This window comes from Corvus moneduloides, chromosome 2 (assembly GCF_009650955.1).
Source record: "Corvus moneduloides isolate bCorMon1 chromosome 2, bCorMon1.pri, whole genome shotgun sequence".
NCBI lineage: Eukaryota > Metazoa > Chordata > Aves > Passeriformes > Corvidae > Corvus > Corvus moneduloides.
In genome coordinates this window covers 93,859,920-93,886,178 of record NC_045477.1, presented here as the reverse complement: position 1 = coordinate 93,886,178, position 26,259 = coordinate 93,859,920, and the positions used below count along the sequence as shown (strand labels likewise).

General features: G+C 39.3%; 1 protein-coding gene across 1 annotated transcript; it reads right to left on the bottom strand.

Annotated features, from left to right (window-relative positions):
* Window positions 1-2,814: 2,814 nt before the first annotated feature.
* Window positions 2,815-25,652, bottom strand: TMEM182 (transmembrane protein 182). The gene is made up of 5 exons (XM_032100416.1): window positions 25,298-25,652; window positions 24,810-24,909; window positions 23,314-23,412; window positions 11,885-12,022; window positions 2,815-3,917 (listed from the first exon to the last, which is right to left on the bottom strand). Exons 1-5 carry the CDS (start codon window positions 25,436-25,438, stop codon window positions 3,694-3,696), a joined length of 702 nt encoding a protein of 233 aa, XP_031956307.1. The 5' UTR covers window positions 25,439-25,652; the 3' UTR covers window positions 2,815-3,693.
* Window positions 25,653-26,259: the final 607 nt, after the last annotated feature.

The following is a 26,259-nucleotide window of genomic DNA, read 5'->3' as shown; positions in this document are numbered from 1 at the left end:
CAGCTGCATCAGTTCAGACTTTCTGTAAGTTAACACAGCAGAATTTCATGTGAACATACTTTATCTAGTCCTCATTGCCTGGGAATCACACTGCCAAAAGGACAAATAGGAGAGCCAGGGGAGAGCCAGCTGCTGCATCAGAAGGTAAATAGCTCATTTAAGATGTTCAACATGACTCCATAAAAGATAATAAGCACAACATACTCCACAGCCAGGATTTTGCAAGAATGGAGACAGCAATAGATACTACTTACAATTGTCCTACTAGCAGTTTACTAGCTCACTACAGAGTACAGTCTCGGCTGCAGCAGGTAGGCACCCTGCGGAGAAATAAAGCAGACTTTTTTTTGCATTTCCTCAAAGGAGAACACTGCTTTACCTCATTAATGTAAATGCCAATAAACAGCCACAAATTTAAAGAAAGTCAGCTCCAGCAAAACTCACAGCAGCCACCCAAATGAGTAAAAAGGATGAACTGGGGCAAATCCTTTTCTGACTGGTCTTGTCCGCAGCTGCCTTTGCCACATTGCATCGGTGCATCCCCCAGGGATCAAAAACAGCTGCACAGAGGGCTGGCAGACAGCATCACAGAGGGACACTCACCCATCTTTTTCTCCCTTCTTTCTCACCTCCTTCTCCTCATTTTCACACTGCCCCCTTTGTGGGCAGTCACAGTCCTTGCCATGTTTGCACTGGACAAACGGATGAGTTACAGGTTGAAAGTAATCAGAAAATGCTTCTTATTTACTCTTCTTCCTTTTGCCATCACTCTTCCAAACCCATGTCTTAAAAAAATAAATCTCTTTTCTTCCCATATGATCACAGGCTATTAAGCCAGCAAGGAAATTATTAAGGAAAAAAAAAAAAAACAACCAAACTCCCAAACTCCTACCGATTTGTGGGGAACACAGTTCTTTGACCAATTTCACAGAATATTTTGATTAGAGTTTTTAATCCCCTTTACAGTATTTTACTCAGCTCTCATGAAAATCCCTGCATCCCTGCCAAGGATTTTCTAGACAAAAGCATATCTGGAAGAATGCCACAGAGCAAGTCACCTTAGCTGGCCTGTCTTCCCCAAGTTCTTACAAACCCATTCTCCTGCACATAGCTCTTTAATGAAATCAGAAGAACAAGAGTTAAACTGTGCTTTTAGGCAATAACCATCCAGAAACGCCTCCCCACCACCCTCAACACCATTCCTTGGTCTGCAGCAACTACTTATTATGTATCACGTGCTTACCTACATACATTTTTTGGAGAGAGCAAACAAACCCCACCATTTTAGAAGGAACCTGATTTTCAGTTCTTCCATTAAGATGGAATCCACTAAAAGCAAATTGATAGAGCTACAGACTGCTGCCAAAGTATGTGTTTGAGTGAAGAACTAATGAGGACGCAAGCAATTTCTACTGGTGTTGGAAAGGCTTCCAGACATTGCTAAGGGAATCCTCAGAAACACCTTGGATCTTCAACAGCCATTACATTCACAGTCTGACCCAAAGGGCTGCCTCCAAGAGAGGACGTCTTGCACACAAAAGTGTAACTAATTTAGCTGCATAATGGAGAGCCTTCTGAAGATGCACATGGGCTGAATTAAGGGCACCACAGGAGCTTTTGGCTCATTCCTTGCAGAGTTTATTAGTTGCTGCTGCACACATGGTTGGGTTTGCTGGAAGAGGTCCAGCTCTGAGGCACCTCTCAATTCCTCCAGCTTCCAAAAGCTGCAAGAAAGTGGCTCAAGCATATTGCCCCCTCTAAGCTCTCATGGAGAAGGACTCTCCCCTGCAGAGAAGCAGACAGGGTTTGGGAGGGGTACTTAGTCAATAACTCTTGATTATTGAGTTTACCTTCACAATTACCAGTGAGTGTCCTAGACTGTAAAGAGGGCAAATACCAACAGGGTGTATTATTTGAGAAACAGTATGTGATTGTGTAATTAAGGGCAGGAATATAATACCATATGCACAACGAGCAGGGTTAATTTCAGCATTTCCTGACTAACCAAATGCATTATGGTGTAACCCTAATGTTCTCCGGATGGCAATCATTTATGTGGCGTTCATATATACGCTTATGAATATTTGGTTAAAATTCACCCATCATACTCTCTGACACAGTAATTAAAAAAACTGTGTTATTTGCCAATAAAAATATTTTTGTGAATTGGTAATTATTCTATACCTCAGAGTCCCAGCTTCCCTACCTCCCACTCTTGTTGTCTTCCTGTTCTATAATGTATAACACTAATCTTGATGAGGGAAAAATAAATAAGTAGCAGGAAAGGTTGGAAAGCTTCCAATCAAGAAAGCTCCCAAAATGGAAGTAACATCCAATCTGGCCCACCACATCTTCTATGTGGGCATTCCTTTCCTGCCTTTTAGCAATGCTTTCAGTATTCATAACAGCTGTGGAATTAAGCATGATGAACAAGAACAAACCGACATGCAGCCTTTACTTTTCCCCATCAGCCCCAAACTATTCTGCATTGAGTTACAAAGTGAAAACCAGCACACTCTCAGATGGATTTAATTTCTATTTGGGCCCAATGCCAGAAAGTTTCCCCACTGTTAAAACTCAACCCCACCTTTTCCATACCATGCCTACAGTCTCATCCTTACCCCATCTTCCACACAGATGTGCACACACACACACACAGAACCAACCACTCCTACAACGCAGAACCAAATCCATCTCCCCTGCTGTCTTAGCTAGGCTCATTGCTTTCCCTAGCAAGCCTAGTAGGCAAGTTGGATTTGGTTTATAATGCAGACTTTTAATATGTGGGAAAATGAAGGCTGCATAAGACACACATTTTTATGTCCTAGATATTGTCTTGATAATAAACCTTTTTTAATAAAAAATTAATTTTACACAACCATGAAAATATTTGTTAGAGGAGCCAATTGTTCCACTGAAAAATAAAAGGGTTAAAACTTAATTAAAATAATAATGCTGTAATTCAAAATACAATTTTGGCATAACTTCAGATAGTGATTGTACTACGGCATTTTGGCTTACAGAATCATGCAACACACATGGGTTTCAGAATACAGAAGTACACAGCTTTCAAATGCATACAGAAAAGAGAAATGGGTAATAGAACAGTTAAGCTTTTACACATTCATGGAAATTATCTTCTCTCTCATCCTCTTCCTATGGATGCTGCATGAACAACTGCACTCTATTTTTATAAAGTGCAGACATGTTTGCTGCCATTAAAGCTAAGGCAAGTAGTGGAAAGCAGGAGAGGAGGTAGATTAAATTACTGTGTCTGAATGTTTGCCTTCTCATCTACCTTGTGCCATTCTCTACAAACAGAAATACAGTGTAAATGCTAAAAGATAAATGTATAAAATGTTGATTTGAGCCACTTCATGTGGGCCTTTTACTTGCAGAAAATTTTTGTTTTCTTCTGTTTGTTAACCTACAAAAATGCTGCTAATAGTACAGTGTGAAGAACCACAAGTGTACTCTCTAAAGAACTAAAAACAACTAGTTGGGACTAAAGGTGGTTTCATCCTCTATTGAGTTTTGTGTCCTTTACCCTTAAACAAGTAATAGGAGAACTTCCAGAAGTCTGCCTGCACACTTAGGATTGCCATAATGGTAATAATGTACAAAATTGTGTTCCAGTTTACACTTGTCATGAAGTTTCACAAGTATTGCTGTATTCCCTTCAGCGGTGCCTGACTAGTCTGAGTGTAAATAAATGGCACGCCCTACCAACAAGAACAGCATTCCTGCTAATAAAGCAAAAAACACTCCTATAGGAGCCAACATAAAAGACCAGCCATAACGTACATAAACAGCAAAGTCTGGACAATCCATTTTTTTCGTGTTTGTGTAGTCTTCCAGATCAGCCATGGCCTGGACCCAGATGACATACATCACGACTACCAGCGAAAACAAGACACCTGGAAAAGAAACACCAGGTTTTAACAACAGAGTGAGAGACAGATGCTGGGTGCATTTACTGTATTACCTAAAAATCCATCAATGCTTGAGGTCCTGTCTGCATGGCACAGTCAGCCACCACTGGATAATTTTTGGCTTTGGCTTCCACTAACTAGAACTATGTCCATCTTGCTCCTGATTTGCCCTGAAAGGCATACTTCCAAGACAAAGGAGATATCTGGCTTTGGTAGGCAGACTTTAAGGACAAAATTCATGCAGATATTTACTGGTTTGAATTCAGGGGTCAAGGTGGGGGAAGGTGGTGGGATGGACTGGGACAATCTGGGGGAAAAAAAATCTACTTTTACTTCCCAAATTCTGGCATTGTTTTTATCAGTCTTTTGGATGAGATATAGAAAGGAGTAGGAAATGTTTCTATCCTCTTCACCTCTCTGCATTTGCTTCTCTATTCTTATGAAAAGGGCTGTGTTTAGAACAGACAACTTTAGAATATTCTACCCAAATATTTTGCAGCAAAATTCAAATATGTTTAAATCAAAATCATCCACATTTAGAAAAGAAGCTCTTGGTATAGGAACAAAGCCCAACAATAATTAAATAATAACTATGAAACAGGCTATTAGTAATAATCTCAAATTGCATACAACAGTTTCCTGAAATTAATCCACCACATAATTCACAGCCTTTTCCCAACCTCTCCTCTGAAAGGCCTTTGAATTGTTTATACATTATAGTAACAGGAGCACATGTCCTTACAAACTTTGTTAACTTCCTTGTTACTATACACCAGAAGGACATATAAGAAGAAAGTGCTTTCCAAAGTATCAGTTGCATTCCTAATATTTCATTTCACTTTAGAGGAATGTGGACACTTGAGAAATGCAAGCCTGCAGCACAGATGCTCCAGAAGAAGATTTGCTGGAGAACCGAGGGCATGAGTCTAAATTTTTTGCATGCTCCAGCCTGTACCCATTTGCTCCCTGAGCTCCAGCTGTCACAGCAGCATTGCAGCAGCAGGACCATCTATTCTAACATTAAAATATTTGAGGGACAGCACCCCATCGTGTTTTCATCCCAGGATGTTTAGGTGCCTCATTAAAACATAAGTCAGTGCATAGTCCTGGGAACACTTCACTGCCAAACTTGAGGCTGCACACTGTAAGTTAAAGGTATTTGTGGCCTCTTCTCCATCCTGCTAAATACTTGCAATGCAACCTTGAACAAATGTGACATTTGTGGCAAAACCCGCAAATGCACTTCGTAAGCACCCGTGGCCAGCCATTTGCTTCCATATCCACATGTCCTGGTAACCTTTGATGGTTACCTTTCCCCATCCCCAACCAGAGATGCTGCCTCACAACCTCCTTTCCCCAGCAGCTGTTGTCCTCACCCCCTCACCTGAGGCAAACAAAACCAGGCAGGTTTGATACAACATCTTAACCTGGTGATTTGATGATCTTCCTGTTATTGCTTTATGGACAAAATATAATATCTTTACATACATCCTGAACATCTGATAGGTGAGAACTCATGGTTCAATCCTTATAAACACTATATTTTGAAGACCAACAAAGAAAGGGCTGAAGTAGTTAACCTGCGGCATGATCAAAACATAACTGAAATTCCCAAAGGATCTGCAGTTTCTAGGAGGCTGAAATAAAAGTAGAAAAACTGAATAAAGAAGGAGGCAGACACATTTTGTGTCTTTGAAATACACTTCCAGGATTACATTTTTTGCTAGGGTTCAAATTCCTAACAAAGTTTGAAAAAACCCAACACAACTCTAAGAGGCATAAATTCAATTTTGAAAGTATTTTACCTAAGTAAAACTCAATTTTGATGGAATTTAGTACTGTGCCTGTATTAAACATAAAACCACTGAAACAATCAGAGGAAAGGATTGCCTTAGGGCCAGACATGAAGAATGAGAAATTAAATTGAAGACTCTTCAAATATAATTCAAATTAAGCAGAAGATTCCTAGAACAAAACATCTAATGATAACAGATAATGTAGGCAACACAGGAAAATTAGAACCAAACAGAGCTAGTAATTTTGATTTTAAAAGTAGAAAGATTCAGGGACAAATTCAAAAAATGAATCATTAGATACATGGATTTTGTTCAAGGTTTCAAAACTTGAACAAAAAAAAATTATAGCCATAAGATTTGGAAAGATACATTAATAATCTGGCAAAATCCATAAGGAATTGGAATTTACCTCTTCAGCTGGCTGTGCCTATGCATTTTGAAACTAGTCTTCTACTCATTCTCTGCTTTGGGGAAAACTTGGCCCAAAACAATAACAATTACAAAAAGTAGTAATGCATATTCCATTATTATAGCAGCAGGTAAGTTTAACCAGGCCTTGCACATCTGGAATGCCCTCTGGCATCCTGGGTAGAAGCAAATTTATGTAGGGCAGTTAGAAACATCTGTCATTAAAACAAAACAGCATCAAAGGTGCCTTAATTGAGAAATGGGCACCCCCTGCTTTTCGGGCACTCTGAAGCAACACCTAGGTGGTTAAACTAGAATCAACACCATGTAGGTGCAAAATAGCAAGCCAGTGCAGCCAGTGGTAAAACAGCTTCAGGGAATCTATCATCCATCGGGTGTGATTTCACAGCAAGCTGTTACACCTGTGAGTGGCAAATTGTTGGGTATGGAAATTTGCAGAAGAAATGTATGTCAAGCAGAGATAAATGTTCTTCCTTAAAAGGGAAGAAAAACAAAGGAAGAGTATGTAAACCGTCTTAGTTAATTAAGGCACTAAAGGAGTATTTAAGGGTTCTCATCACCTGCTAATGGAGACTAATTAAAAGGAGTATTAGCATGTTCAATAAATATCTTGAACTATAGAATCAGGCTAAGTAAAAACTGACCATGTCCTGTTGCCTCCATCAGTATTTCATTCATTAGCACTCTTTTTGTCTAGTTTTCACAGAGTTATGATTTCACAGGCGTTATGCGCTTAGACAGGAGTTTACTGAATATATATTTATCCTGAGAAATCTGCTCCTGAAGTCTTGCACTATCTATTGTGAATGTCATGAACTCTCAAAGCCAAACTCCACGAGAAAATTACTGAGATTGAAAAAATCTCGGCAATTTCTTGAAGCAAATATTTTTAGGAACAGTGTGTGCTATGCTACATTTCTACGTTTTTGGCATTTAGACCTTTTTCATAGAGTGCAAGCATCCTTTTGCCTTTGCCTTTTAATGAACAAAAAATAGAACAGCAGTTGCATGAATCAGGAATGATGGGGGAAATTATTCCTAGAACATGAAATATGTCTGAGAGAGATTAAGACAAATAAATACTTCCCTTCTATTCCTTTTCTTTCTTTTTTTTTTTTCATTTTGCTTTTTTTTCTTATAAACACACATGCTTGAAACACAGTTCTGTGCAGTGTGATAAGACATGGACTTCTCTGAGGTCACTCTTTTCTGTCTTTCACATTCATTCTTTTGAATTTCTTTCAAACAAATACTTGTGCATATTGTAGAGGAGAAAGAATACAGAACCTTTAGAAATGTCTGTGAATTCAAGAAGCAGTTTGCTGGCCTTTAGTACTGATTCTTCCCACGTAGAAATGCCTTTCACTTGTCAATGGTGAATGGCTGTTTATGGCATGAATCTTTTACTATGCAGACACGAAGACAACAGGTGCTGGAAAGAATGATGTGAGCTTTTTACTTTTGCCTGGAAGTTTAGAACTCTTTATCTCACTTGTGGAAAACTTTTATGTGTATATTTTTTTATTAAATGCATTTTTCTGTTCTTGTCCTTATTTCAGATTCTACCACCTACCTTGGCCTCTTGCGACCTTTATTTAAAAATAACAGTTGACATTGTCTGCTGAAGTACATGCAGAGTTTCCCATGTAAGAATTATGGAAGTAGGTACGTGTCTGAAAAGAGATTTTTGTCCTCATCTAGGATCTCAAATTAAAGTTTTTTCACTCTTCTGTCAGGAAGCAGGAGTCATCCTTCTAATCTTGCTTCTTCACCAGGGCGTGATTCCGTAATGTTCTGTGCACATCCTGGAATATTGCTTATTGGCATCAGTACAAGAGGACAGTTTTCACCACCGCCAAAGCAGAAAGAGGCACAAGGTAATTATGGACTTTATTGAAGGCTAATCTAAGAGATCATTTTATGGTAGCTTTCCCTTCTATTCCTGTGACCTTTGAAGACACTATAAGGTGTCTTACAGTTTGCAGTACTGCAGCTGCTCTTGGACCATCCTCTGAGGTAGCAGACAGGGAGGTGAGGCTGCAAAGGCAGCACTTAAGTCACTTACTGTGGTATCATTGAACTGATACTCACTTTTCCCCACAGGTATTGCAGCTGTAGTTTCACCTGTGGCCTCAGGTGGTTAATAAGGTTACAAAGTTTTTCTACTCCAAATTAAGGAAAAATGGGTCAGGAAAATGATAGGTGGCATTACTTGTAGTTATAATGGCCATGGAATGGCAAAGGTTAATATCCTAGGAGGAATACAGAAAGTGAGTAAGACCCAGAACTTAGGAGAACACATTCCAAACTGTGTAGAGAACTGGTAGGCAAGATCCTAAGAGAGCCTGCCTTGAAGAGCAAAGGCTGCCTTAAAGGACAAAGAAGCCTAGAAGAACTTGGTGTTCCTCATAGGCAATTTTCTTAAAGGACAAGAATGGCCCCTTTAAGTGTACAAGAATTCAAGCAGACCTGGCAGAAACAAAAATTAATATCATACAGAGCTGCATTATCAAGAACACCACCATCAGATTTGAAAATACTATTATCGCCCTTTGTTCAACACTTCTGTTATCATATGTGGTAAGCTATGTCAGTTTGGGGTCCCCTGGTGAAATAGAGATACTGATAAACTGAGATGATGACCACCAAAATGGTTAGGAGAACAGAGAACAAGTAGAGGCTGAGTGAGCTGGGCAATTTTAGTCTGGAAAAGAATCCAGTCTTCATTTTTCTAAATGGAGTTATAGAAAAGATGGGGATAGACTTTTCAGTGACCTATAGACTTGCAAGGATGAGATGTAATTGTCACAAACTGCATCAAGGGCAATTTCAGGTGAAAACAAGGGAAAAAGAAAACATTTCTCACAATGAAGTTGGTCAAACTGAGACAAGCAACCAAAGATGCTGTGGAACATCAATTATTGGAAATTTTAAAAACTTGATTGGATAAGGCTCTGAGCTGCCTGATCTACTTTTGAAGGCAACCCTGCTCTAAATGGGACGTCAGACTTGATTGCCACAAGGGGTCCTTTACAACCTAAATTTTTTTGTGTCACTCAGGATCTCCATTTAGGCTTCTTGAATGGGTCTCTCCAAAACGCAAGCCTATCTACCTTATCACACAGAAGGTGAGGTGTCCATCTGAGTGTTCTTACTGTTGACAATAGAAATTTAAGCAGTTGGTTCATACAAGACATCTTTCAGATGGCTGAACAGCTGGCATGAATCTCATTACCAAAAATATCTTCAGCTACTTCCTGAACCCTAAGATGTCACAGCAGACCATGCTACAAGCCGTACTCTTCAATTGAGGCAGAACTTTTCTCCGCTGCTAATTTTTCAGTTAAGGTTGCAGAAGTATAAAAATAATTCTGTCCAGTAACAGATATTAAAGTTATTTCATCTAACTTTAAGACATGTAAGTAGGAAAACAACTGATTTCCTTATCTTCTTCCTAACTTCCACAGAACTATCTTGTCTAACTTTCTTCTCAGAAGACTATTCTCTACAGTATAACACATACTTTAATTTTGCGGTAAGACAGCATCCAGGCTCTTTTAAAATAATGTATATAATTCTTTTTTTTCTTCAAAACAAGCTGCCAGTTTCTGTCTTAGAAGAACTCCACCAGATCTAAGTCACATTAACCTAAGCCACATTACATCTTTTAATTTTCCCATTAGGTCCATGTTTAAGTAGATGTACACCCTGGCTGCATCCTGATCACATGTTTGAGAAGTGGTAAATATGCACCACTTCTCATCACTCTCCCCTTCCATGTCCTGTTTTGATTTGGCAGGTAGTAAATGAACAGGATCTCTAGTCCTGATGGAGATGGGCAGAGTAAGGGGTCAGGGCAGCAGGGACACAGTAGATCATCTCTTCTGCATCAAGTCTATCTTATCTTGCTCTGTCTTGAGCAGGTTGAATGGCTCCTATTTTCTTCTGGCACCACTACTTTTTGACAAATTATAGCAGTATTTTGCTAAAGATCTTTGCTTTTCAACAACACTAATGGTAATAGTAAAAATAACATAGCTCTTCTCTGAAGCCCTGATTGAGAACAGTCCTGAAGTTGAAAGATACTACATACAGAGGGAGTAAAAAATCAGGATTTCCCTTGAAGAACATTTGCTCTATAGGGACAAAGGGTAAAAGGGGCAAAGACACAGACCCGAGGTCACACACTGGGATAATAAAGCTCACTTAACTTCACATACCTAAAGAAATAATCTTTTTAGATTCTCTCAGTAAAGGAAAGAGAGGTGTAGGGTTCCTCCATAGCACACACATCTGATCCAATTAGGCCCCTCTTTCAGTGTGAAGTGAATCCCCAGCTGGGGGAACTTCTTACATACCTACTTTTTTTGCTGCCAGTGAATGTTATAGCCTCTTGAAGGCCTCCTAGGGAAGCCAGGGGAGGCTAGTACAGACTATGGGATCTAACTTTCCCATACCTAAATGAGGGCAGACGAACTGACCCAGAGTGCAGAACACAAGCGTTGTTTTGCACCTCTGCTCGTCAGTTCCTGGCATCTTTCAAGTGCCCTTTTCCTCTCAAACATCTTCTGCTACTTTCTAGTGACAGCTGAGGTTTTTCATGCATTACAAATGCAGAAAAAGAGCAAAACTCGCATGGGCTCTTGCCCTGCAAATTAGTGACAAAGAGCATTGAAATATCTAAGACTCCATCAGACTATGAATATTTTTTGAACGTCTTTTATGTGTGAAGGAGTAATTCTCAAGGGATAAAATGTAAGTATGCAGGATTTCCTTCAGCTAAAATATTATAAAATACTTCCTATACTTCACTGAGTCCTTTGGAAGGGAATAATGATCACTAGCTGTGTATGAAGAGCTGAGAGGTGCAGTAGGTAAGCAAGGTCAGGGGGTCAGTATGAGAAGCAAAAAGAGGGCCCAGGCCTTTTGGTCCTGACACGGGTAGCTCTACCCTGTAACACAATATGCTCTCACAGGGCTATCTCTCACCAGGCTTTAAACTAAGGAGAACAGTGATGGAGCACATACTATCATTTATATCCTATATAACTATATCTTACACACCAGTGTAACGTCTTCACAGACTTTTCAAGGTTAAGCAAACCTCGTGCCAGTGAGCTGTCCATATCAGCTGAATCCTGGGGGGGGGTGCATCCTCCTTGGTATGTGTGGGTTATGAGGAAGGAGGGAATTCAGTTACTTGTTATCTTTCATTCACAGAGGTTTAGAGCTCCTACTTACTCATATATGACAACTATTCTGTTTAGTCCTATCACATCCAAAGCATTTTCCTGTATTGGTCATGCAAATGTGTTCTGTCTCCCAACTTCTTAGGAGTCCACTGTAATCATCTTTTGCATCACTGATAATGGACAAAACCCTCTCCTTAGCTAAAGCCCTTGAGAATCCTATAAGGCAAGATCCTTAAATATGCATTCTTCTTCCTGTTAAAAAAAAAGTAGATTGAAATTGCAGTGTAATTCCATGATTTGTCCTGGACGTGGGGTTTTTTTAACCTTAACCCCAAAATAGCTTTTATAATAGCTTCATGACTAAATAATTGTGGAAAGAATTGTCTCCAAGTGCAGGCACTCCACAAGCCAAAGGATAGAACCATATGCTTTCTATTTCTTTTAGCCATGATTGATACAATTTTTGGTTAAGGAGAATGGAAGAAATAACACATCTTTTCTACTCTTTAACTGACTGAGCAAACAGTATACCCACCAGCAATGATGAAAAAGCCTCCTCCTGCTTTGTATAGAATGTGACTGGCAAAAGGAGCTGCACAGATGATGAGGAAACTAGCTGCCACAACAGTGAGCACTCCCAGGAGCATCAGAACCGTCCAGAAGCCTCGATAAACTGGAGAAAAGGAAGAAGGAAGAAAAAGGAAAAATATACAATGTTTTTTAGAACTTATCCAAGTTGGCTAACAAAGATTTTTCCTTTCCCCTTCTTTTATCCCTTGCCTTATTAACAAATGAAATGTTAATTCTATTTTGCATATACTTTATATATCATGTGGATAAAATTGGGTTTGATTACCAGTCCTTACCTGATGATCATGGAAAACAGGGTCTAAGTTCTTGTGAATGAAATGCATCTGCTGAATATTTAGCAGTACCTTGTAAGATAGCATCTTGACCAAATTGACGCTCCTTAGAAAATGGTATGGCAAAGCTATAGCAGTGATTCTTTGGCATAAATGATTGGACTGACAGGATGCAATTATTTTACCAAAATTGTGTAGGAGAAGCAGAGAGATGCAGTATCTTGAATTCTTAGTTCCCAGACTATATCACCAATAACAATTTGTAAGTTCTTTACAATTTACAGCAGGATAATATTCCTTATATACACCCATATTCAGCAGAAAGAAACTTAAGCTAGGAGCAGGGAGAAACTAAAAAAATGTAAACCATATTTCTGAAAAACAGCTAAGTTTTAAACCAGCCTATTTCTGCTCTAAAGCTCTTTGTATTTTATTAAATTTAAAATGTGATGTTTCAGAAGCCCCTGTTAGACAGTGCCAAGCAGTGCTGAATTAATGGATGCAGCTGGTGATAAATGAGCTGAGAGTTTTGTGACATACTCTGGCCAAAAGAGTCTTTCTAACAATTAGTTTTTAGCTGGTTAATTGCACATCCATTTAACAAAGTCATCATTTTACAAATGCTACAAGAGTGACATAAATTTCTCCCATGAATTTAAAAATTGGTACATTAACACAACCCATTAGTAAAATTATGAGTTGTAAAGATCTCCATCGTCAGATCTGAAAATCTTGAAGCACTGACAATTCAGTCAGTGAAAAACATTTCCACCCAACTGAGGGAAAGCATATAAGCCAGCTGGCAAGTCAGGAAAAGTGTATCACAAAAGAAACTGCCACTTATCATCTGACAGCACCTACTTACTGTTACGGAAAAACACAACCAAGCAACTATTATACTAGTTCATATCCTGAAAGATTCAAATTCATACAGCTTGTTAGAGACAGCTATTCACAATGATTCAGGTTTGCTCTCATCTGAAATCTGAAGGCGCACTAGGGCATTAGCAGCTTGTGTTTCCCACTGATGTATTCCAAAAATCTATGGTTTTTAACTTGACCAGCTTAACTCAAGTTAAAGCATACATCACTAGCATTGTAAATGTATTAGCTAGATCACACTCATCACATTACATTCACCACTCTTTTTAAATAACATCCTTTTTAATCTAGGCAAACATTCAGAGACATAATTTTCCACCACACTGATCAGCAGATTTGGGCATTAAAAGGATGAATGTGTCTGAAAGTACCCGGCAGAAGGGTTAAAATTGGGGTTTGGTTCATATCCAAGTCTCCACTCCACATAAACAAAAAATTATTGGAATAGTAGGTAAGAAATAAGGCTATGACTCAGCAAAGCAGTTAAATGTGTGTTTTGCTTTAAATAGTATACCTCTTATGGGATTTTAGGCACCTGTTTAAAGTTAAACACATAGTTAAATGATTCACTTAATGCAAATGGACAGTGAATGGAGACCTAGAAAGGTAAATCTCTCAAGTCCTTCAGTCTTGGGTTTCTGAAGCAATTTCATATTATTTTACTCATGGGGCTACTTTGATAAGCTTCATTGCAGTCTCCAAGTCCATGGGACATTACTTCCTCATTTAAAGCCTAATACCACTAAATCAATCTATAACCACCCAACTCTTTTACGTGGGTGGCCCAAGGTACTTCAAAGTCATACTACATAATAGGACACATTGGCCAAAATGGACCTTGAAAAAGCTTTCTTTTTATTATTATGGTCAGTCACCTAAGTAATGCAGCAGTGTTTCTATTTTCTGAATGGATGAGGACACAAGATTCTCCAGCATTACAAAACCAACATCCATTTTCATTATCTGCTCTTCATACAGGAAGCTTTGAAGTCTGCTTTTAGTGAAATTTCATGAGAAAATTTTGAATTGATGCTCAAATATTCTTAGAAACAGAGCACAAAAGGAGTACAAATACAACTGATGAAAATTTGTTTAAACCTCTCTGCAACTATACAAGAGAAAAGCTGTTCCTCTGCTCCAACCCTGTAACTATTTTATGTATTATATATGAAATACTGATTTCACCTAGCTATCACCTGAAAGAACGTTCCATTCTATTTCTCTAGAAATAGTTATTTACTCTAGAGAATCATGGATAAAGTCTGATTATCCTAATACTTGTTTATTAAGCTAATTCTGTCATTAAACATCAATTAAAAAATAGAGCGTAATTGACAGGTACAAAGTCTGCTCACAAATCTTTGACTTTGCAAGCAAAATACTACCCCCTCTAATCTGCAAGGCAGAAAGTCATTCAGCTCATTTGTGGCCCAGGTGTGAGGAAACACCCAGTGGGCACTTAGACTTTTACTTTTGTAAGGGAATTAAAAAGCCATCATTTTCCTGCAAAGAAGTTTTCACTTATTTTATACTCTGACCGTTTTTGCTTAGACCACATTTCCCATCTTCTCTGCCTAGATGGGCAAGATCAATTCCTACAGGGCTAATCATTCAAAATTACAACTCAGGCCTACTGCTGTCATTTAGCTTAGCTGTCACCTACAGATGGACACAAAAGAGCTGGTTGAAATTAAGTCTCCTGACTCTTGAAGTCAAAGACCTTGCTGCTCCAATGTTGAGATGAACAATGATAGGTAAAATGCAACAGAAGATGCTGCTTTAAATTACTCTTCTTATATTCGATGAAAAGGGCTGACACTGTGATCCAAAGTCTGTTTCAAGAAATAATGGTTTGGTGTACCCATGCAAAGTGTATCTACAAAGAGTGTTAATAGATGTTTGCACAATTTCAAGTCTCACTGAGGTAGTTCACAGGATATCCCAAGTTCGGGCCCAGATGACAAGGAGTACCCTTGTCTCTTCCAAGTACTTCACAGATATGTTAGAGTTACCCACCTCAAATACAGGCATCATTCCAAGTATTTCCTACAACAGAAGAAATAAAGTACAACCACTATGTAGGGTATTGTTGCAGTGGGGATCCTGCAACACGCATATATCAAACCAGGAGTCCCGTGGAAAGGAAATATATATGGACAGACAGATTCTTGCTAGATGTTTCAGAGATGTTTATTTCTCCAGCCGCATGGCCGGAGCTCTGCTGAGGAACTGTTCCAGTCACGGGACCAAGGGTCCTTCTGCCCGCGCAGGGAACACAAACCAACCAGTGGGAACGAGGCTGAGCAGGGACAGGGAAACCCCGTGTCTGTGCCCTCAGGGCCCCTCTCCCAGGGCTACACGGCGGGGGAGGGACCCCAACACCTCACCCGTTTTATTTTAATAAAAGGAGAATGAAAACAACTGGATAAACATAACAAGAACAGTTTCAAAACAAAACAAGCCACCCTCCTGAGTCTTTAAATGTCCAAACAGATTCTCTGGAACATCTTAGGGCTGACAGAAGGGAGACAGAATTCTCTGAGCATGCTTTGTGGGGAAACTGAGGCAGGAGAGGGTTTAACTTCTTCCCTCCCCCTTTTCATCCCCCACTCGGCATTGGAAAGGGATTTTTGGGGAAACAATTGGCAAAAGCATGGTTTTGTGAGGGAAACCATGGATGAAAAAACGGATTGGGAATACACTGGGGGTAATAGGACATAGGGTAAAAGGGAAAGGTGGGATTAGGAAAGGGAGACTGTAGGGGGGGCTTACAATGGAGATATTGTCTAACATGACTACGATTTTTTGCATATATACTGCCTTTTACAGGAACACCATCAGGCCCAGTGACCTGCGATGCTTGTAACCCTTTTCTACCTAGTACAATATTAAATTCCACCACCTCTCCATCTCCCAAGCTTGGGATGCATTTTTCAGGGTTATTCTTTTTAATAGCAGTTCTATGCACGAATATGTCTTGCTGGTTGTCACACCTTGTTATAAAACCATAATTTTGCTTAACATTATACCATTTTACTATCCCTAAGATCTTAGTTTCTATGATCTTTTCCTTTTTCCGAGTGGCTGCTGTTTTCTGTCTCGCTGCGTCTTTGCTCTCTCCTTCGGTCGCTCCCGTGTTGGAATTGTCGGGGCTGCTGGTGCCTGCGCGCTCTTCCCGGGGTCGCGTTCGGGGCTGCGCGGGCCGGGCCGGGCCGCGCCGCTCAGTTCTCCGTGCGTCGCCTCCTCTGGTCGCAGCTTCGCTGCCAATGCCGGGCGCTGCATCCACGTCTCGGCCGGGCCCCCGAGCGACGATCCCCCCGCGCCCTGCTCCAGCGCGCGTCTCGGCTGGGCGCGGCTCCGCTCCACCGCCGCTGCCGCCAGCCGCCGCCCGCGCGCCGCCCCTCTCGGTCGGGCGTTCACGGGGCTCGCTCCACCACTCACTGCACAGAACCGGGCAGACACTGCCGGGTCCCGCCGCTCCCGCCGCTCCTCGCTCCGCCACCGACACTGCGGCTCGCGTGGCTCCGCCCGCGCGCGGGAACTGCCTCGCTGCTGCTCGCAGAGCGCTCGGTGCACGTGGCCTGGGCCGCACGGTCCCTGCGCCAGGCTTCCCTTCGCCAGGACACAGCTGACATTGCTCAGCAGTCTCGGTAACTAAATAATATTCACGAAAATATTCTTCCATCGGCATATATTTTGACTCAAATATTAACTGTGTCCAAACGGTTTTCCAAAAGCCCTTGGTAAGAATTAAATCCCAAGAAACATAGAAAAAGTTCTTAAACAACCATGCCAGGAAGTGTTTCAGTTCTTTCTGAGCTTGAATCAAGCTAAAATTCACAAATCGTTGTTCAAGAATCATTTTAAGTTTAAGATAAATGTCCATATGCGGCTCTGAGAGCCAAGAGTCTTCCCACGGTTCCTCCATAGTTTAGATACGGAATAGCAAAGCAAAACCAAGAAGAGGAATCCAAAGTTTCCAGGGTTTACTCACACAAATCAGTCGCTTAGGGATCGGGGATCGTTCTGCCCGCATTCTCCACCATTTGTTGCAGTGGGGATCCTGCAACACGCATATATCAAACCAGGAGTCCCGTGGAAAGGAAATATATCTGGACAGACAGATTCTTGCTAGATGTTTCAGAGATGTTTATTTCTCCAGCCGCATGGCCAGAGCTCTGCTGAGGAACTGTTCCAGTCACGGGACCAAGGGTCCTTCTGCCCGCGCAGGGAACACAAACCAACCAATGGGAACGAGGCTGAGCAGGGGCAGGGAAACCCCGTGTCTGTGCCCTCAGGGCCCCTCTCCCAGGGCTACACGGCGGGGGAGGGACCCCAACAGGGTATGCCCAGCCAGTGCCCTGGAGGGACATCTGCTGAGATAAGGCGATTGAGCCATCTCCCAGCAGGACCTCTGGGAAGGCAGCTACTCTTCAGTTAAGGTGAGAAGAAGACAGACCCAGAATCCTCTGGGAGACCCTATGCAGATCTTTTGTAACCCATTGGCCTTTACCCTCTGACACCCACCCCCTGTATCCCTATAAAGCTAACCCCCTGCCCCTGCGAGGGCAGAGAGATGCTTGTCCCTGGCTCCCCTTCGCCAGAGTACGGACCAATAAAGCTGCCTCGTGCGGAACAGCTACACGGGCCTCTCGTCTCTCTCCCTGGTCTGGCCTGGAGGCTGCCCTGCAGAGCTGAGCTGAAATCACGAGCTGACAATCACTAAAGAGCTGACAGCTTCTGCACGGGCCGTCCTAGCCAGCAGCTGAGGGAAGACACCGGGCCTCGGGAAGACGATCTCTTTCGGGACCATCTCTCTGGACCAGTCACAGCTTCCTCGGTCAGAGCTACTGACCCCTCACCCCTCTGTCATAATTGCAGAGTGCAAAGTAAACATATCTGCAGTGTTTAAAATCTTAGATACCACTGCTCTGTGTTGCAAGTGTGCTAAACAGAAGGTTTTGTAAGGTGTCTTGGTAAGTTGCCCCTCTGTTGAGTACAGCAATTGCCTTGGAAATGACAGGCAGACCTAAAAATAAAAAAGGACTGAGCAGAAAACAGGAGTACACAACTGCACCATTGAGCCTGTATGAGAACATTATATTCCTCCAAAATTGCATGACCTGTAGTTTTCCCTTGTTACTTGCTTTTCTCTCTAAAGATCCTAATTTAGGTCCCTCCAGGGACTTTTGCATTATTTGAAAACTAGAAGAAGTATCTGGGTTTGTGCAAAGGACCAAATTTTGGAGAAATGTGTGAAAATTACCAAAAGCCTTGTTTTCTAGTATCAGAAAAGCCTATTATCTAGTAGATCACATCATTGATTACAAACTGAAGTTAAAGATTCATATTTTAAGATTTTACTGATGCATGATATAAAAGACAAGCAATAACATGTTTGAAAAGTTACAGAGCTGTGTCACCTACAACACACGCTTGTGCAGCAGTCATGCACGCCTCTGAAGCTCCATAATAGTTAGTCAGGGACAGCCAGGTTAATGACTCAAAGCAACACCCTTCCACTGTTGGAGATGTTAACATCAGCCTCATGAAAGCATACCAAGTATTTTATTGCCCTTGCTGAGTTAAAGTGTTTTCAAAACACAGCCATCAGTCCATACAAGTACTGTGGTCTACCATAAAAACCCCAGCCACTTAATCTTGAATTTAATATCAATATGAATTATTAAGCACTATAAGGATGAAAAACCTTTTGAAATGTGTGAGTACAATGCCACATAGACATTTCCAAGGCAAAATGACTTGGAAAAGTTGCCTTGAACTATCACGGACAAGCTCACATCCAAAAGGGAACATTTCCTGTCATCTGACTGCAGATTGTATTTTAGAGTATGTCTTTTTTTACCTCTCTATTTAATGTAAGAGATATTGAAATCCTTTCAAGAAGAGTATTGCCACACACAGTGCCAATACAGTGAAAGGTGAAGTGCCTGATCTGCTCTCAACCAGGAGTATCTTCTCCGCAGATAAACAACTGTAAATGAAATCACCTATCTCAGCAGCAGCACAGGAGATATACCTGGCAACACAGTAAACCTTGCAAGACTTTTCTCAGCTTCATTCAGCACCCTTTACTATCCCTTAGTACTATTTTTTTTAAATAACTTTAACAGTAAAACAAATACATTATTCACAGGATGGATACACTGCTGTTTAAGATGTTTCTTACTTTGTTGCTGCTTGGGGGCTACAGAGTTCTCCCTTATAAATGTACTGTATTACAATCTCTCATGGGCAATTATAAGACTGTATTACATAAGAGCATTTTTTTCCCCTAGAAATAGACTGCTGCTAACATTTCACTTGTACAAATTCTATTTTCAGATTTCATTGCTGATATTTTCCAGATTACTTTAGGTTAATTTCAACCCATTAACAAACCTGCCAATAAATTTCATCTCACCATTTTGGATTTAACAGTTGCTGAATCATACTTTTGCTTCAGTCCTATAAACATTGTGTATAATCCATTAGGCGTTATTTCAAATGCTGGCAATGTGCCCAGTACTGGGCAAAATAAGATACTAAGATTCAGGAAAAACAACACTAGCAGCTACAAATCAGAGTATTAAACTAATGTGCCTGTGCTGCCCCATTAAAATGCTTCCACTTCAGCTTCAAAAGCTCTTGGGAACACTTAGGGAATTTTTGTTTATTTCCAAATTAAGTTGAAAAAAATCCCCTCAAAAGTAAAAATAATGAATTAGTGACTAAGTGTTATATTTTTCACTTCTTTTTCTTAGGAATAATCTCACTATGGCCAATGGGACTATTTCCATGAGTAAGAACTTTGCACATTTTCCAAAAAGAGGCCTAATATTGTCCTATAGTAAAAGAACTGTAGAACAGTGTGATAGCCCTTGAACATCAGTGTTAAGTAGTCTAATGACATAATACTGTGCATTAATCTAGCTAGCAATTAATTAATATTAAAGAACTATAATATTAAGTTTTCAGAATAGCCTGATGGGGCCACTAATCTGGTTATGATTATGCAAATGTATGTTTATTTTAGAATATGTAGGTTGCTGCTGTGGTACTTCTATTGCATGGTCTAATTTATTTTTTATTCCTAGGTTGTAGTTTGTTGCACTTATGTATGTGAATCATCATAAAAATGTATCTGCTAGCAACACAATGAGGTGCTAAGTCAACTTAAGAGCTGTACATTATAATAGTTGTCACTCTACACCTCTGTACCATCACAGAAAGTCACTAGACTCAGGCTTCCCCTGAGTTCATTTAGAGCCTGTTTCAGGCTAAGATAAATGACATGGCCTATGAACTTCAGCACATTAACTGTGAAGGATGGTTCATACAGCTTTTGAAACCATACCTTACAGTACAGCTAGGGGAAGTCCTCCCCACTCTGCCAAGATATTTAACAAAACCAATAAATGCACAAAAACATTATAACCATGATTAAAAGGTATAGCAAACTGCAATTTCAAAGCAGTGCTGTCTAACTCTTTGAAGCTGATCATGCATCTAACAGTAATGTTTAAAAGATATCTGACACATTAAAGTATACATTGAAATCTCCAGTATAAGCACCCCTGCAGGCTTTTGTGTCTTTACATTTCCATCTAAGGCTATAGTCCTTGACACCAAGAGCTCATAGTTTAGGTTTGTACCTCAGAATGAACTGAGCCTTTGCTCTAAATCTTTGTAAGGCATATTCTAACACTAGACTTCCCTGTCCTCAGTGCTTTAACACAAACTCAACATACAAAAAGATGTAAATAAACTAAGAAAGGATAGGTGAGCCTGTTTTGAAATCTGGCCCAGAAAAGCGCTGAGCCAAATTCCTCCTAAAGCCAAAGCAGTTATGTCAACAGAGAACTTGGTCCAGACACTGCACTCAAAAAGCATCGGAGATTTCATGTTCCTCAGGCAACTTATCTTTGCCTGAGCTCTTCTAGCTGGATGGTGACACCACACTCCAAAACCAAACCACACTTGTGTCTCCACACAAGGGACTGCACAAGGGCCTGCAGCTGAATTCAAATTCCTCTGATAAGGTCCAAAAGTCTCTTAAGCCAAATAGTCTGTAAAAAAGGCACATGCCTTTACTTGCTCAGAAACTAATAGCCCTCTGAATGAAAAGGTAGAGATTTTTAGAAAATGTGTTGCTTACATGTTTGATTTTTGTAATGAAGTTTAAAGCTCTTTATTCAGCTGTTTATTTTTCTATGAAAGAGAAAATTTCTTGTTATACACCCCTACTTAAAATAGAACTTAAAATAGATTGACTCACTAAAAATTATAAACCTGGGGAGAAGATTTGGGCTTTTTATCATCCCCAGAAGAGAGTATGTCAAGAAAGTTATGAGCCATGAAAATGTTAATATTTTATCAAGAAACAATAGCAGAACCAAAAAATGGGACAATAACCTCCATTTTTTGGTAGTGCCCTTTTATACTGTGTTTAGCTGATGCAAAGTATTAGATGCAGACAACCAGATATACAAATCATAGATGAAATCATGTTATTCATGAAACCAAACTGAAGCCTTTTGCCACTGGCTTTATAGAAAACCATTTCCTGCACTGGGAGTCAAGAAGAAGAGGATAACCTTCTAGTATTTCTTAACTTAGTGACTGCAGTTGCAGCAAGGTTTTAAAAACTTGTTTGCCAAATATCATGGGCAGGATTGTCAAACTAGACTAAAGGAGAAACAAGTTTTGAACTCACAGAAGAGCTGATGACATAACCTTCTTCATAAAAAGTTGTGAAAGACTCTTGAACAATCATACCTGTTCTAGTAAATAACTCAGCTTGGATGTTGCAAATGAAATGTAGGCAAAAAAACCCTCAAACCCTCTTCAGTTTTAATGAGCTTGAAAGCAATCCAACTGTATCTATTTATATAGCAGGAATGGCTCTGAATATACTCTACCTGGACCAGCATCTATAGTACAGTTCTGCCTACTTTTAATCTCCTAATATGAAATATAGATAGGAAAAATATATTTGAGCAGTGGTTCTTTTGGCAAATATTAACTAAAATTAATTAAACTTTTGATGATATTCCTTCTCCTTTACTTTTTCTTTGTTTGTCCACTTCTGTGTAATCATGCAATATAATTTGAAGAACCTTTGTGAATGTATGAGTGAACGGTGGAATACAATTTCTGTCTAGGCTATTAGGAGCTGATGACTCTGTCACTTTCAAATGGAAAGATAAACTGTTCTAGATGTGCTATGAAGTTACAGATTAGATCTCTGAATGGTGAGGTCTGAATTCCTCCTGGACAAACAGTTCATAATTTCTAAAGATTAACAGAACCATTATAATTCTAGTTTATTTTCTTTTTCATGTCTGCTGCATAAAAATTGGATTCTAAAGACACTTCAAGGTTAGCAAAAGCAAAATTACAGCTTCAGGACAGGAAAGGATCACTTAAGTACCTTAGCAAGCTCAGAGACATGTAGCATCCACACATCACAGGTTGTTTAAAAAGTCATATGAAATAGGTATCAGAAGTTATTTACTTCAAATATGTTTGCGTAAAGATCTCAATCTGATTAAGTGTACCTGATATTTTTAAGTAGTTTCTAAATGTTGCAAAAACAGAGCTTTCTAGGCACTATTCAAACACAAAGGTTTTTATTAATGTATATCTTTCACATATATATAAATATATACTTTTATGTCTCTATGTTACAGTACAAGATTTCTCAGTGAAATATATCTGAGTCAGTTAAATAAACTTAGACAGCATCAAGGCTCTGCTCCTCCTTCCTCATAAAGTAAAAATTCAATACATTTCCGTATGTGGTTATTTATTTAACCAAAAAAAACACCCAAAAAACAAAACAAACAAACAAAAAAAACCCCAACCAAAATCAAAAACAGATTTATTTAAATACATGACAAGAAGTACTTGTTTAATGCATTCAGCCCAAGGAAGATACTTACTATATTGGGGAAAAAAAGCACTAAAAAGGAAACGTCTTTTTTTTTTTTTTTTTTTCCAGAAATTACCTCCATTCTGCCATCATGCTTAAAGCTAAGCATTCATTTAAGCGCTTTGTTAAACAGTGGCTTAAATATGCATGTTGTAAAATTATGAGAAATACCAAAACTCTGTTAATTAAACTGTGTGGAGCGATAAGGCTGTTTTATTTTGAAGCATCCAAATTGTTTTCTTGAAACTATAGGCATTGTACTCATTTGCACCAAACAATACTTACTGATTGCAGAGTCATAGGAAGTTGAGTTGTGTTCATCTCGGAGAAGAGGAAATGGGGACAGGTAAGCATGTGTACAATTCTTAGAAGGTGATTGGTTGGCTAAGAATGAAAGAAAGCAAAAGATTAATATTTTACCACCTTTACAATACTGCGTGTCTGTTCTTCAAATGGGCAAACTGAGCTTCATAGGTCAAGATTTCAGGTTCTTTCCTAGGCAACAGCTTACAGTGAATTTGGTTTAGTAAGAGATACGAGTCTTGTTATCCAAACAAGAATGTTTCTTAAAAAGCAATACAGATTTGTACTCTGGGACAGCAAATGAGCCATGCTGAAGGCACACTGCAATTTATATGTGATGCATATGTATGCTTTAGGATGCATATGTACCTTTCTCATTTGAGGGTTAATTATGTTCTTCTCATTATTTCATGTCTAAAAAAAGCAATCAAACAAACAAAATCCAGGCAATTACTTTTTCTTTTGTGAAAGAACAAAAATATCAAGCAGCTTCAGAAAGTTTGCAATGTCCATAAATATGAGCTTAGTCAATCGAATTAATATCCTCAAGAAAAGGGTAATTTCACCCTTTATATTAAATACTTCTAAAAATATCAACTTCTTCCTGGTGAAAGATAAAAGCTGACTATAACTTAAACCCCATTTAAATTTCAGATTCCTGACCACAGAATTTTCCAGATAAATAACAAGTGGAAATTAACTACAGTGAATATTACATTTTTCACCTAAGACTAAGCAATATATTTAGCAAAATATGGGCTATTGAAGTCAAATTTGTATGATGGCACCTGCTTTTCGCAAGGATTATGGAAATCTTGCAAAAAGGTGAGGGAGCTCCTGACCTCAGAGGGAGTGTCAAAGACTGGAGAAGAAGTTTTGTTTGACTTCTTAATGGGAGATTTTGGTTGTAAAACACTATCTGATCTTGGAATTCTATCTGTCTTAAAACCCTGGACGTAGTGAAAAAAAGCAACAGGTCATCTGTGAATGTAATAGAGGAACTCTTCCGGAGATGATGTATCCTACACCATTTTCACAGTGGAGCTGCCCATTCCCATCTTAACCCACTTGTAGTGGGTTAAGAAGTAGATGGAGAAACTATCAAAGAAAAATTCATGGACCAGGCTAACCACCAAGCTCTTTTTTCCCTACTTAACAGAAATAAGCCATCTGTTTAACAGCAAGTGGCAAAAGACCGTGTAACTAAGAATGTACTCAGGTTAAGAGGGCATCCGTAACAATTGTAGTGTAATCTGATAGCTGAACTTGTATCATTTTGTCCTGGTGTTTCCTATAGTACAGATTACAAAAGTGTACGTCAAGAATTTATTTTAGGGTAGCTGAAGAACCTGATCCCCAAAGAAGCTATATGAAATCTAATTATTTGTAAGATATGAGTAAAAATAAAAAACACACCAAACCGCAACAGTTTTGCGAAAAAATGACTGCAGATAATTTAAAAGGAAAAATTTACTTACTATACCAAAACTTCCACATGCTGGCATTATTATCTCCTACACTTCCACTAAACCAGCACCTCCAGAAGAAACCTTCATGATGGAAAGTGGCCTTCTCTCCCTACAGAGGGAGAAAAAATAAAAAAAAGAAAGTCATTATTATTCAATTTTTGGACAGCTGAAAGGATTAAGCTCAATTAGATGTTGACATAAAAAACACCACCATCATGACACACAACCTGTCTGAATTTAGGTCAGCTATAGCCTATATAAACGGTCATTCTTCTTTTGAAAGAATATAATATTGCAAAAGCAGTATCACAAAATAAAAATTCATTTTAGAGCTGATTACAAATTATTATAAGAGGTTTTAAGGCAGGCTTGTAAGCCTCCAGAAGGTCAAAATGAGTATATTCAAAAGTTTATACAGAAGTAAATTCTTAGAAAATAAACACATCCAAGAATTCTACATATATAATTCTCATTATAAATAAAAAGTCCATACTAACCCCAGCATCTTCAGGTGCTTCTGAACAAGTTCCTATTTCTGTAGCAAGAAGCCAATAATCAGTTCCAAATGCCACCAAAAAAAGCAAAACCCCCAGAGCTGCAAAGAAGCCTCCAAAAAATATCCCCACACTAAGTTTCATTATTGAAGTTATTTTAAAAAAATCAAAATCTTAATTAATTAAAAGGTTAGCAGTAAAATAAAAAAAAAATATTGTACAAATAACTAAACTGTTTGGAGACTACAGCTCATATCTGAAGAAGTTTCTCTTCACTTGACTTTCTGCCTGTGCCCTTCTTCCCAATGCCCTGTGAGTTGATTTGTGTCTCCAAATTTGTGTGTGTTCCATGTGGCTGACTCAAGTCTGACAGATGAAAAGGGCCTTCTATTTTAGGACACTGATGGCAGAGCTTTGCTCTGTTTCGCTGTCTGGGCGAGGCCAGTCAGAAATAGCTGACCTTCCCCTAACTAATCAGGGATTGACTTGAAATATTACTGCAGCTGGTGCATCAACATCACTGGAGACGGAGATGGAGTTGCAATGGCTCTGTCCATCGACATGAGTGGTGTTACAGAGCACACAGTAGTAGCAATGACTTCCAAAGTTCAGGCCTGGTGGTCAACGTTTCCTTAGATGCTAGCAGGAAAGGAAACATCTGCAACACTTTGGAAGTTACTATAAGTCACGTTATAAAATGAAGGCTGAGGATTTTTTATAGAATTTTATAATATGGTAGCCAAACTGAAGAGATGCCTCTGAAAAATCCCATATTAAAAAAAATAGTTATCATTAAAAATTTACATCCTACATTTAAGGTAATAACTGTACAAATACTAAACACAAAAACATTTAAATGCTTTATTTATTCAGATGCATCTTTTTTGCATATATCAAAAATTTATGCAGTTAAAAATTCTTTCAAGCAACCGATAAAAAAACTTCTATCTTTTTAAAACAAGAAG

What these genes read in the sequence shown, in the direction of transcription:
- TMEM182 (XM_032100416.1), bottom strand. Translation starts at nt 25,438, where the DNA reads ATGAAACTTAGTGTGGGGATATTTTTTGGAGGCTTCTTTGCAGCTCTG. An exon ending in TTCCTATGACTCTGCAATCA is followed by an intron (nt 12,023 to 23,313) that starts GTAAGTATTGTT and finishes CCTTTTCTCCAG; the next exon opens with TTTATCGAGGCTTCTGGACG. An exon ending in AGGCTTTTTCATCATTGCTG is followed by an intron (nt 3,918 to 11,884) that starts GTGGGTATACTG and finishes TTTCTTTTCCAG; the next exon opens with GTGTCTTGTTTTCGCTGGTA.